This window comes from Bombus huntii, chromosome 3, assembly GCF_024542735.1.
Source record: "Bombus huntii isolate Logan2020A chromosome 3, iyBomHunt1.1, whole genome shotgun sequence".
NCBI classification, from domain to species: Eukaryota; Metazoa; Arthropoda; class Insecta; order Hymenoptera; family Apidae; genus Bombus; species Bombus huntii.
The window spans coordinates 8,814,744-8,828,782 of record NC_066240.1 but is presented as its reverse complement, the minus strand read 5'-3'; the positions used below and the strand labels follow the sequence as shown (position 1 = coordinate 8,828,782).

At 33.0% G+C, this 14,039-nt stretch overlaps 2 protein-coding genes across 3 annotated transcripts; one reads left to right on the top strand and one right to left on the bottom strand.

Annotated features, from left to right (window-relative positions):
- Positions 1-7: 7 nt before the first annotated feature.
- LOC126864222 (trifunctional enzyme subunit alpha, mitochondrial) lies at positions 8-4,634 on the top strand. Of its 2 annotated transcripts, none has more exons than XM_050615335.1 (11): positions 8-150; positions 1,098-1,207; positions 1,343-1,615; positions 1,699-1,949; positions 2,047-2,430; positions 2,520-2,690; positions 2,791-3,013; positions 3,069-3,278; positions 3,358-3,553; positions 3,630-3,832; positions 3,907-4,634. In XM_050615335.1, exons 2-11 carry the CDS (start codon positions 1,121-1,123, stop codon positions 4,105-4,107), a joined length of 2,199 nt encoding a protein of 732 aa, XP_050471292.1. In that variant the 5' UTR covers positions 8-150; positions 1,098-1,120; the 3' UTR covers positions 4,108-4,634. The 2 variants fall into 2 exon arrangements, with proteins under 2 accessions (XP_050471292.1, XP_050471291.1); XM_050615334.1 differs by lacking the exon at positions 8-150 and adding an exon at positions 586-808.
- Positions 4,635-7,075: 2,441 nt separating this feature from the next.
- Positions 7,076-10,004, bottom strand: LOC126864232 (Krueppel-like factor 10). The gene is made up of 3 exons (XM_050615358.1): positions 9,748-10,004; positions 9,218-9,427; positions 7,076-8,743 (listed from the first exon to the last, which is right to left on the bottom strand). Exons 1-3 carry the CDS (start codon positions 9,799-9,801, stop codon positions 7,877-7,879), a joined length of 1,131 nt encoding a protein of 376 aa, XP_050471315.1. The 5' UTR covers positions 9,802-10,004; the 3' UTR covers positions 7,076-7,876.
- Positions 10,005-14,039: the final 4,035 nt, after the last annotated feature.

The following is a 14,039-nucleotide window of genomic DNA, read 5'->3' as shown; positions in this document are numbered from 1 at the left end:
TATTTATTTGTAATAATACTTCGAGGATGTAATTGTCTGCGGCGCTACAAACAAGATCTTGATTGTAGTGGTGCAATAAAATAGCCAACTGTTGAACAGCATGATATGATAAAACTATGTACTTGCTAATTAATAAATATTGAAATACAGGCAAGTATAGGAATTAAGTTCATAGGAACAATATTCACTGATATTAAATGATACAAATAATAAATGTATACATATATAGATACATTGTTTTAATAATCAATTTTCTTATTAGTATCAAGTAACATGTACAAGTTTTAATGATATATAAAATATTTACACAAGAACATTCAAAATTCAAATTTTAATATTTAATGTTAAATATTAATAGCAAATGTTATTTTTCTGTAATAAGTACATTACGAAAGCATACACTTATGATACTATATTATGTGATACATATGACACATAAAAGAATAGACATCATACATTTTGTATTCTGAAAATATCAATTGTAATATTAAATTATATTTTTCATGTTTAAAAACAATTTTAATCATTTTTTTGTCTTATTAATTATTTTTATATATATCAGGATACAGTAAGTTGAGGTCAAAGTCCTTGAAGAGTATAGTAAATACAGTAGGTTAGATTAATATCCACATTTACACGCATGCGTAGTTACCGGCGTTTCTACTTTCGCACAGTGATTCCATGTGCTGACTTAAAACTATCTTTTGGGGCGTGTGCATGTAATTTTGTAAAAACATGTCACAATATAGATTATTAGGTGCTATTGCGAGTTTTTCGCATATTAACAAAAATGTTGTAGTACGAACAGGTAATTATAAATAAGAAAACAAGAGTTATATTTTTATATAATCGTATTTATGAACCTTTGCTCCCAAGTAAACTTATCGTAATCTACATGTCACATAAGGTTCAAAATACATGAAATATTCAAATTCATAATAAATACAAAGGAAACATTTATTTATGATTAAGTTAAAGGTTGAAAAATAGATAAAACTTCAAAATGAATATTTATAAAATGGCAAATATTGACTTAGAAGTGACTGATAGAAATAGAAGCTTTAGAATTTATATTTGATCATAAATTTTATTTTTAGCGTTATACAAATCAATAAGAGCAATGAGTACCCAAGTAAATACAAAACATTTGAGATACAAAGTTGTAGATAATGTAGCAGTTCTTACTTTAGATTCTCCAGGAGTTAAGGTATATAATAAATACATACATCTAACATATAATTATATTATTTGTCATTAATATATTGATATATTGTCTGATTAATAGTTTGAAAATAGTAGTAGGGAAGATCAATAAAAATAATAAGCATTTCATATAATATAGGTGAACACCTTAAATCGAGAAATAATGGACGAAATTGTGGATGTTTTAAAAACTGTACAACATAATTCTGCTGTAAATTCAGTAGTTCTTATAAGTGGAAAACCAGGATGTTTTATTGCTGGTGCTGATATTACTATGATACAACGTTTTAAGACTTCAGAAGATGGCTATAAAATATCTTCTGATGGTCAGAAAGTTTTAGAGACAATAGAGAAAAGCCAAAAGCCAGTTGTAGCTGCAATCCAAGGCAGTTGTTTAGGAGGAGGTCTTGAGGTATATGATTTAATATGTTTATATACTACTATATTACAGTATCTATGGTTTTAATCATAGACACTTTTATTTAATTTACATAGGTAGCCATGGCATGTCATTATCGACTTGCTGTAAATGATCAAAAAACTAGTTTAGGTTTACCAGAAGTAATGTTAGGTCTTTTGCCTGGTGCAGGTGGTACACAAAGATTACCTCAATTAACTTCACTTCCTAATGCTTTAGATATGACTCTTACTGGCAAAAATCTTAAAGCAATTAAAGCTAAGCAAGTTGGACTTGTAGATATTTTAGTAAACCGTCTTGGTCCTGGTATTGGAACACCAGAAGAAAAGTAAGAGTTGTTAATTTCATATGCATTTGTATGAAATAAATAAAATTTGTATCTCCATTATATAAAGAAAAATTGTATCTCATTGATATATTTGCAGTACTATGAGATATTTAGAAGAGACTGCTATTAGAGCTGCAAAAGATCTTGCAAATGGAACATTAAAAATCGATCGAAGCCCTAAAACATTGATGGATAAAGTTATGAATTTTGCTTTATCCTATGAGTTTGTAAAAAATCAAGTATTTACCAGAGCAAAAAATGAAGTAATGAAAAAGACTGGGGGATTGTATCCTGCACCTCTTAAAATCTTAGATGTAATACGTACTGGTATGGATAAGGGACCAAAAGCTGGTTATGAAGCAGAGGCTAAAGCCTTTGGTGAACTAGCAGTTACATCTCAATGCAGGGGTCTTACAAGTTTATTCTTTGGACAAACAGCATGTAAAAAAAATCGTTTTGGGGCACCCAAAAATGCTGTTAAGTATGGATATTTTGATATGCATTACATTGATATTTATATAAAAATAACTAATTCTTTTATAGAACACTGATCTCATATATGTATTTCAGAAAAATTGCTGTTGTTGGTGCTGGTCTTATGGGAGCAGGTATTGTTCAAGTAAGCATAGATAAAGGTTTTGATGTAATTATGAAAGATACAAGTGAGGCGGGTTTATACCGTGGTTTTAATCAAGTACAAAAGGGATTGGATACTGCAGTGAAACGAAAGAAGTATTCCAAGTTAGTTTTTAGTTTTTCATTAAAAATGTATCATACTCGTACGCGTTTAAAGAGCCGCTGATTTCCGAATTCTGTTCTAATTTTAAAAATTAATTTTTAGCATTCAAAAAGATAAATATCTTTCTCAACTTGATTCCACATTAGCCTATAATTCATTTAAAAATGCAGATATTGTAATTGAAGCTGTATTTGAAGATATTGCAATTAAACATAAAGTTATAAAAGAAATTGAGGCAAATACTCCAGATTATTGTGTACTCGCAACAAATACATCAGCAATTCCTATTACTGAAATAGCTGCTGGTAGTAGCCGTCCAGATAAGGTATGTATTATATATTATTTCTCTAATCTGATGTAACAGAGAAATGTATTTATAGGTGATTGGAATGCATTACTTTTCTCCAGTAGATAAAATGCAATTGTTAGAAATAATAACACATAAAGGTACGTCTGCTGAAACTATTAAAACTGCAGTTGATGTAGGTTTAAAACAAGGAAAAACAGTTATTACTGTTGGGGATGGTCCTGGATTTTATACAACAAGAATTCTGTCTGCTATGTTATCTGAAGCTATTAGATTAATGCAGGTAATACTTTTATTTTTTTCATACTTTATACTGTATAGTATAAGAAAACTGAAAAATGTAATGCTCAATATAAAAACAGGAAGGTGTGGATCCTATAGATCTAGATAGTATGTGTAAAAAGTTCGGCTTTCCTGTTGGAGCAGCTACTTTATCAGATGAAGTTGGCATCGATGTTGGCGCTCATATAAGTGCGCACCTTGTAAAGGCACTAGGTGAACGTTTTAGAGGTGGAGATGTAAATATACTCAGTGACATGGTTCAAGCTGGTTTTCTAGGTATTCAGTTTTTTATGTGTTTTATATACTTTATTCTTTTTATAGATGTATTTAGGGAAATATATGTCATTTTTAGGGAGAAAGTCCGGCAAGGGAATATATATATATGAATCTAATGTTAAGAACAGAAATATAAACCTTGCGGCATTAGACATTTTGAAGAAATACAAACTTGAACCAAAAGGAAGTACATCTGTCGAAGATCGTCAGTTAAGAATGGTGTCTCGATTTGTTAACGAAGCAGTACTTTGTTTAGAAGAAAATATTTTGGCTAATCCGGTAATACAAAATTTCGAACGCATTAGTAAACCATTAAATTATATTGTGTTTATTAAACATAAATATTTTTACAGTTGGAGGGTGATATAGGTGCTGTTTTTGGATTAGGGTTCCCTCCATTTACTGGTGGGCCTTTCCGTTGGATAGATTTTTACAGTGCTGATAAATTAGTACATAAAATGGAAGAATTTCAAAGCCACTATGGTGATGCATTTAAGCCATGCCAAATGCTACGTGATATGGCATCTGATCGAAGCAAAAAGTTTTATAAATGAGAAATTTAATAGATTTGTGAGAAAAGTGTTTATATAATGCTAAAGCTTTAAAACTATACTTGAAATTTAAAAAATTTTATATTTGCCTAAAAACTACTATAGTATTTAGGAGTACTATATTTTTTGATAAATATATATGTTGAGATGGTTCTAGTGATTAATTTTGAACTTCCTTAAACCATCAATCCAAACTAGTTATGTATCTAGTATAAAATTTTTATACTTTATAACAGGAGTATTTTCATAATATGTAACAATAATGTTTATTTTTCCAGTATGTAATACGAACAAAATGTACATATGCGCTCTATTTTGAAACAAAATATACTCTTTTTACTGTTTATAAAATTGTGCAATATAATTTATTAAAAGAAATTTTAATAACAAGTTTTGAATATAAAAATTTTCTACTCATTTTCCTTTACGAAGGTAGCGCCAGTAAAGGTTGTGAGTGTGCATTATATGTTAAACAGTTTAATAATGAATGACTGATAAATGTGAACTTACGAATAAATTTATCGCCTAATTACCATTTTTTATTTCCTTCCAATTATAAAAGGTGTAGAAGCGGAATTCTTGTTCTTGATGCAATGTTTGAAAGATATTGCACTTTCAGATACATTCTTATTTATGAGTAAAAAAAATTGAATCTCCATTCATGATATAAACGTTTAAGATAGATTTAACCTCAGCAAACTAAACAAATTTTTAATATACTAGAAATAAAATAAAAATCTATATATAAATATTTTATATGATTATAATTTCACGAAAGCACAACAAATATAGTAATGCATTTAGATTTGAGACCCTATACCAAAAAAATAAATTTAATGAAAGTAATTATCTTTTGCTATTTACATATATCATACATATTCCTGATTGATAAAAGGAACTTCAAGAATACAAGAATACAATTTATTATGTAACAACATTGTTCCTTTTGTAATAAAATTACTAAAATAATAAGTCTATAAATTTTGATATACAAATAATTCTTTATTATTATTAGATTACTATGAGGTATGAGGTATATCTGCTTCAATATGTTCAAAAGTTCAGTAAGTTGCATGTGTATTATCTGCAGCTCCAAATTATTAGATTACTATTTCAGTAAAGTTAACAAAAGAAGAACTACAAAAATAGGAACACGTGTTATGCTTTTAATAACAAAAAGAAATTTTAATAAAAACGAGCAAGGGTAATCAAGAGGATATTTTACGTCATCTACCGGTCCCACACCTGTTTGTGACATTTACAATATTAAAAGAACTCAAGTCCTTGGCTGATGCAAGAAACCACAACGTTTCGTGAGAAGCCATTAATGAGGATCATGTCTTTAAATTGACCTGTATAACTTAGTTCGCGCTAGTTTGTCAAGAATATAAACAAAAGCTTAAAAAATTTGTTACGATTTTTTTCTTGAATATTTCTTTAGTCCCTTACATTGTTAAGGATTATTTTAATGACAACATTTTAATGATAAAAGAAAGCGCTAATAAAATATAAATATATACCATTACTAACAATATGCAAAGAAAGAAAATTAATCCACACATACATATGTATCTGCATAAATTTTTGGTCAAGTAATACTGAACTGAAGCTATTACATATATTGCAGTAATTTCGTTCAAAGCCTATTCAATAGTATTGGAAAAATGTACTTTTATAATACAGAAATCATTAAGCGCAGAAATATTCGAAAGTGTATTCATATTTGCTAGAAAACACGTATTTTGGGCAATACAGTTTTTCCACAAATACACACAATTGATAAAAAATCTTATCTCAATCAATGACCTTGCGAATTATGTTTGACGCTAACGTGATTTTTTTACGCGTATAATGAATGTGATAATGCTTACAATGGAACTTTTCTACTTTCTCTGCGTGGATTATATTTTTTATTAATAATATACATAAAAAATAATATGAGTATAATAAAAATAGTATGTATAATACACATAATAAAGTGTGTATATACTCATACAGTAAACTCATATACAAGGCACATTCGTATATTATATTATTGAAAAACAGAAATATTTGTGTTTTATTTGTACATTAAAAACTATAAAATTTATGTACTGTTAGAAAATCAATTTTTTCATGTGATCTTGGTATTTGAAAAAGTATCGGCTAATTTAAATTTGAATGCAACCTTAGTGAATTTTAACCAACGAGGATAATATCCTATACACACGCATCCGAACACAACCTAGCTTTCTGTATGATGCGTGATGGAAACTTTTCACTTTGATATGATTTGCTGAATGCGTTGCTGTATGTATATTCTAATATTCTAACATTCTATTTAATTTATATTTCGTACTTAAGAGATATTCTTAATCAAAATATAATTGAAATGTATTTATATTTTTTAGATTAAAAGTTGAATGGACGAATTCACATAATACCTATAAATAATGGTCGAATATTTAAACAACTAATGATATCACATTCTATTACTTCATTTATTTAAAATTCGATGTGAACAGTTGCTAACGATTAAGTTTTATATGTTCGAAATTTAAAAATAACTAAGGGCTCGAAATAGTGTACAGTAATTAATGATTATTAGTCATGTCCTTTACGGCATGTAGTGCAAACACAACAGATACTGTACTAGCAATTTTTTTCCTTTCATTAGTCATCTTGATCTATGATCTTTTATTCATGTATATTGGTCTTACTTTTTTTATGAAGTTGAGAAGTTAAAGATTTACTATCAAGTTTTCGCTTATTAATGTTGTATTTTCATTATGTTAATCTATAAAAAATATAATAAGGATCATTTTTGTCAAAATTAGCAATTATATTTAATTAAGTAATTTATAAAACACTTTACTTACTAGTTGATCAAGCGAGAATCTCTAATTATAAGAATTACATAAAATTGATTAAGACACTTTTGTAAATCGATAACGTATATAGTTAGATGTCTAAGAATACAGGAAGGATAGTGTAAGGTGTACTAAGTTTCATGTATATTAACGACACTTTTATATGAAAGTATATAAGTTGTTTAATTAATTTCTGCTTCTGTAGAAAAAATTTTAAAACTTATTTTTATACATAATATTAAAGTCTTACTTCGTCTAGTATATCACTTAACTGGACGAGTTATATGTATATACATATATACACATAGATAGATATGACCTTAATTAATATACATATATGTATAACTAGTTGAAGATAATGAAAATAGCATAATCCTTAACACTTTTGCATAGCCGTTATGTATATAATTGATAAAAACTGTCTTTGCATTTTTAAATAAATATTTTTTCTCGGTCAACGCGCTTATGCATCACAGATCACAGTCACACTTAGGTACTTTGTTCACGGACGGCAAAGAAAGCCTCATTTTATGACTTATCACCACTCCTCGTGCCTTCAAGTTCTTTCCTTTTAAGTACGCTTTTATTAATTCAATTTACACGATTACACTGTGGCACACATCGGAAAAGACATATAGGAGCGTATTCGTATTCTTGCAATGTTCACATTTCAAAGTCGATATGTTCCCCGACAATTTTATTGTTTGATTGTGGACTTAGGAAAATCTTCCTGGGATAAATTTTTTCGCAGAGAATATCTATTGTTATCGTAAAATATTGCCTTTGATTATCCATCAAAAGACAATCTTAATATTCTCATGATGCTGGAATGGTCCTTAGTTCTGCGATAATTAAAGCTCGATTCACTGCTTTAAATACAAGTTTAAATATTAAGTGATATCAGGTCACTGTTCTCGTACTTTTCAAGCTGTTAATTGCGGTGCAATTATTTGTTGAGTCGATTGTGTTATACGTGGTGCTATAACCGGAAGTAGGCTTACTCTTAAAGGTGTGGATGTCATTTGCGTGACAGAAGGTTGAGCGCCGGAGACACTCGCGGATGAAGACCTATCTCTGGTATGCCGTTTAACATGTTTCGCCAGATGGTCGCTTCTCATAAATCTTCTCTGACAAACAGTACAGACAAATTTCTTTTCTCCAGTATGCGTTCGCTTATGCCGTGAAAGTTCGTCGCTTCTTGAAAATCGTCTGCTACAGTCTTCGTAGGGACACGAGAATGGTCGTTCTCCTGTATGGGTTCGTGTATGGGCTTTCAAATGAGATGACTTAAAATAATTCTTGCCACAACCTGGATGTTCACATTCGTAAACACGACGTCGTGCAGTTGACTCTGGTGCAGTTACACTTGATGCTGTTGTAGTTGGAGGCGCAGTTACTAATAAAAGAGGAGCTCGTGGAAGAACCAAAGGCGATCCTAAAAGTCCGGTTACCATAATCGGTGCAGGTTTTGGTGCTAGAGGATGTAATTTTGGTTGTACAGTCTCGCGGTCCGTATTTTTATTATTTACAATAATCTCTTCTTTCCGCAAACTCATTTTGAATTTGAGACTCTTCAGTATGTTCTCCGGCTCCGTTGTACTTTGCCGCGTAGTCGATTCGGACTGTGAACTGGAGATATGCTGTGGATCATGTGGAACTGATTGTGAGCATATCGTGGTAATCTTTGGTATCAAGTTGGCAGGACTGTAGGTACCATCTCGATTGGCACGCATTATCACCGAAACACGGGCTGGTTCTGGACTTGGTGGTGGCGTACCGTCTAAGAGTAACTATTTAAAAAAATATATATTTGTAACAATTCATTCTTTTCTTTAGATAATTAGATTAACAAAAATTTGTTAGATAGATCGACAAAATATTGTATTTATATTTTCTACGTTATTATGTAGAAAAAATTAAAAAGAAGTGAAAGTATAATAAGCTCAGGCTTTTTATCATTCGTTTAAGAGACATCTATATATTTCGGAAAATACGGATTCAAATGTTACTTTGCAACGACTACCATCAGAAGGTATAAACCATTTGCTCGAAGGATAAGCATCAAAAATGGTGTACGAGTGAACGCACGCAATATGCACGCAATAAATGGGGTCATCTTGCAAAACAACTCTATAAAGCATGCGCGCATGCGTCTATGTACATTGGAGTGGTCTGTCGATCGGGCAGAAAAAATCAAAAAAAGGTAGTTTTGCAATGAAGATGCATACTGAGAAGGCTACTAGTATCGATAACATAATACTCACTTTTGCCAATTCACATTGTTCCACGCATCGCCTTTTTCGCAAAGGTTCATCTTCTTCCGAATCAGAAGGTTGTGGAGTTGGAGGTAAACCAGGCCGTGCATTTCCGTCATCGTTTTTCTTCACGTTTATATCAGCAGCCTTCGTTTTCTGCAGAAGTTTATCTCCCAAAAGTGCTGCAACGCTGAACGAAGACTGAATCGTTGGTTCAATCTGGAAAGAAAAGATAATTCTTTAATTAAGCATTAAATAATGAATTCAATTATAAGAACTACATCAGAGAAATATAAACTAAAAGAACTATAAACAGAAAATCTACAAAATCTTTAAAAAATGTACGAAGCAGAGAAAAATACGAGAGAAAAGAAAAAATTAATAGAAATGATATGAAATAAGAATAGAAATGAAGACACATTGTGATGTAAAATGAATTACGTGAAACAGGTCTAGGTTGCCGTTTCCAGCTGCGTTCATATTTCGCGGGCAGCTAGTCTGTCTACAGTGGCGGTACTTTTAATTCAACGTTCACTTACGTGTTTGAATTGGGGTGAGGCCGGTGGTGAAAGAGGTGCTTGATTAGCATCCATTTTTTAGAGAAAATGTGGCGTGAGTATGTTCTACGTTAAAGAGGCTCGCCCGTTGATGAGAAAACGCGGTCTCACGTATACCGTATTTCGAGCGAAAAAAGGTTAAGGGACGTAACCGTTGAACGTCTGGTAATGCAATGAAGCTTTCTCAGGTCGGTTGGCTCGACACGCCGTGCTAGTTGTGTGTGTGATCATGCGGCGCGCTTCACTCGGACCAATGGCGTGGAGGGGCTCGCCGTAGTTGACCAATCAGCGGAGTACTATCAGCCGACGACCGCGTGATCACCAGCGTGCTGTTCACGTGCTCGCGGTCTGACTGAGGCCGTGATCATGACGTCAGTCTGCGTGGCGCGCTCGGTCGATACGTCATGGTATCGCTGCGCTCACCAAGCGTCATGCAACTTCAACCCTCCTACACCTCCTTTCGAAGTTATCTAACTCGCTCTTTCTATCTCTTCGCCTTTTCTCTTCCTGCGATTCTTCGTCGATGTAGTCTGGCCGCGACCGAACGTTCGCAAGCCACGGCGAGCCTCCGAATTGCCTTTTCGCCACACTTACTTCCCCCTCCCTCCCCCCTTTGCCCCGTTGTAACGTGAGAGTTTCTAAGCTCGCTGCATAAATATTTCCTTCTTATAAACAACAGCGTATGACGCTTCGATGATTTCATTTTTAATAGCTTTTCCGTATCCGGTTACCATTTTTGACCTTCTCGAAGATGTTTTGTTGTTAACAGATAAACGAGGAAAAATATATTACGATTCTAGGAATGTCGTTTTCATCGTTCAGCATCTTTGTCATGTCACTCTCCCTCAACGTATCTAAAGTCTGCAGCAATGCATCTGCAGCCGCTCTGACATTTATTGGTTTATTGCATCTGGATTTCTCTCAACTTATTCTTCGAGTATTTTTCGTGTTTTAAAGGAACAATATACCTATGTATATACACGCGTAGTATATGGAGAGGGTTGAACAGAGCGGGTAACTGAAAAATCTAGGAAAGCGAAGTCGTCGGGAGGTCGGATTTTAACGAGGAAGCATTCTGATGCAGTCTGCCGGTAAATATATCGGTCGCCTACTTTGCGACTGGTTAATTCGAATTCAGCTCGGGCGGGTGCTGGTCTTTGACTCTTCTTTCCCTTCTCCTCTTCCATCATTCTCTTTATCCCGTTGTATTTTTCTGCAGCGTCTTCTCTGCCGAACAAATTGGTCGGCTGGTTGATTGATTGAATGTCTGCATCGGCAGAAATTCGCAGCCGTATTTATTTAAAGCCGGATCGTTTAAAGACAGCTCATATAGGGAAAATGGAATAATTTTATCGTTCGCTGAATGTTATATTTAGCGAATATTCTTTTGTTCTTCTTTTTCATGATGTTTCGAATGCAAACGTGGTAGAATTCGCCTTGAAGACCGTATATAGCACTATGCTGTATAATCGATGCCATTCATAGATACAAGAAATTGCATTTTTAGTTTTTTACATAGAATGGTTGTATCGAAAAAAACTTCTGTCCTTTGATAAATCTGTTACTATGAACGCGTAGTGATTTTCCACGACGTCTCTCTTGGAAATGCGGAAATCTCCGTAAACTGAGACGATGTTCATATTGTGGCCCACATATCGCGGTTGCGCACTAAAACAAAATGGGGTCGTAAGAAGATAACAAATAGTTAACTTACAAACAACAACTTGACAACTGATGTTTATTGCGCGTCATTAATCTATTATATTGTATTTGGCTCCTTTCTACTTTTGAAATCCACGTGTTACGAAAGTCATTATATTCTGTCTTTAAATATATATCTTCTTCTTGCTCTTTTAGATTTTTTATGATTTTCAAATTTCGTCTCATAGAAAATCATAATATAGGCTAAACAGATTATGAACATACAAAATATCTATCTATTATCATCTTTAATATAATTCATATAACATGACCTACTGAGACGCTAAGGAGGTTTAAACGTAGATTATTCATTTATTTCAATTATAATGTGACCATATTTCACTTTGGCAAAGTAATGGTGTCGAATCCTGATCATCTATCATGTTTACGAAATGAAATTGACGAAATGAAATAAAAAGAATTCGAAAGATTTCGAAATTACGAATTTCCTTTTAAGACTTAACGCGCGAGTATCTTTTCCTTCTTTTAACAAATGAACAAGCTTGGGTTACGAGTCCCTTAACGCAATTCTTTAAGAGGCTTTACGAATTAACGTCGTCTTAATGGAATTCGTGACATTCAAATTATTCTATGTTCGAAGTCGAAGCCGTTGAAAGAAACAATCTATGTACGTCATAATCGGCTTTGAAAATAGAGTTCTCATAGCAGCTTATCATTTAATCGTATTGGGTGTAGGGCACACATAATTGCGTATTTTTGTTAATGCATATTCAATACATAATGCAATGATTCATAAAGAAGAGAATGACCTGCTGCGTCGACTAGACGTCGGAACGAGCAATATCGTTGGACGAATTCTTAGATTTTTGTCGGCTCGAAACAGGTGAAGGCGTAGAATCGTGAATCAGTTCCACGTTCTATGTGACTTTCTACGTATATCCATTGGTTCCTTATCGCTATTTTTTGAACAAGCTTCTTATCACGCAGCGAGCAATCGCATGGAATATTACTATGTAAATTCTTTTCCCTTAGTGTTCTTGTGTCTTTAGTAAATTTGATTTTATCGTTTGATATCTTCACTGTTCTCTGTGCATTATCGTTCTCGACTGCGCTCTATATTGGTAAAACGATTAGAACACTCGATAGTCCCGCTCCATGCTTATTTACGTCGCCGTGAATAATCGACAACGGTTCCCATGAACGATCGGAAAATACGCGGTAAGATTAGAAGAATAACGGAGTGTAAATCACTTTAATTGTTTCTTTCATAACGAAAGCCCTTATCAAAAAATTTAGTTAGTATTTCATCATTCTCTTATCGAGTGTTCGTATAGTGAACTGAACTATAAGTGTTATTCGTCGCTCTTAATAATTTTACAGTCTTTAATTAACTTATATCGATTCTCGTGAGCAGCCACGCGTCTCGTCGATTTGACGAATGGCTACCAATGTTTACGATAGACAACAACGGAATCATTCGACGAACTCGTGATCGATGATCGTGTGTGCGTTTTCTGTTCATGCTTTATCGCTGGCTTCGTGTTAACTCTGCAAAAGTATCGCTGACATTGTTTTTAAAATAAATATCTAAGTCAGTAAGAGAACGTGACAGAGAAGCATCCGGTATGATTAACCGAAAGTTCGTAAAAATCGGGTCCTCAAGCGTAAAGTGTATCTTGTATCGAACGAATTTCGTTCAAAACATTCGACTTGTATCTCCTCTATCTTACTTTCTCCGTAGAGGGCCTCAAGGCCGACCGCACGACCTTCCCCGATCTTCGTATTATATAGCGTGTCGTATTGTTTCGCAATTTTAATTAATAACATGACTAAAGTGATCGAACGTTGCACGTTACGTGCATTTTAAACATGCACCAAACAAAGGAGGAAAGCACGTACAAAAATAACCACAGTGTTTAGTATGTGTCAAGAAAGACGCCAAAAAGAAATAATGCATAGCTTAAGTAGGAAACTGGTTAAAGATACAAGGTTCGTCTTTTAAATATTAAATTTCAACAATTTTTTTTATTCGAAATCTTAATCTTCAATATCAAATAGAAATTAAATTTTTATATCGCTACTGTAGTATCACAGATTATTGTGACACGGATTATATCAAGGATTATAGTAGCGGCACAATAACACTGGTATACAATTTATTTGATATGTATGAAATTTATCTATGAGTATACAAAATTAAAATTTTTATCAAACAAGAAAATTGCACTATCAGACTTAATTGTTTTGTGACTGTTTTGTAACACGTAGTAAGGAAAAGTTGGTAAACTCGAGAATGTTTTCATAGAATCTCGATGTTTATCTATATACCAGTTATCAAGGTTCGAGATTCTCTGCTCGAAAATATAGAGGTAACGCTTTTCTTCGGTTTGCGTCAACACGAAGGCTCGCCTGCGGACACGCGCATCCGTCGATTGAGTTCACTTAAGGGCGTGCTATTTCATCAGTGTTTTTGTTACAGCAGCACTGTATGCTAAATTATTGAATAATTATTACTCGATACGATTGCAAAACTATATTATGCTCATATAATTAGAATTACGCATTGATTAGAAATATGCATTTACTTTTGCGACTGTCTTGCTGCGATGGTT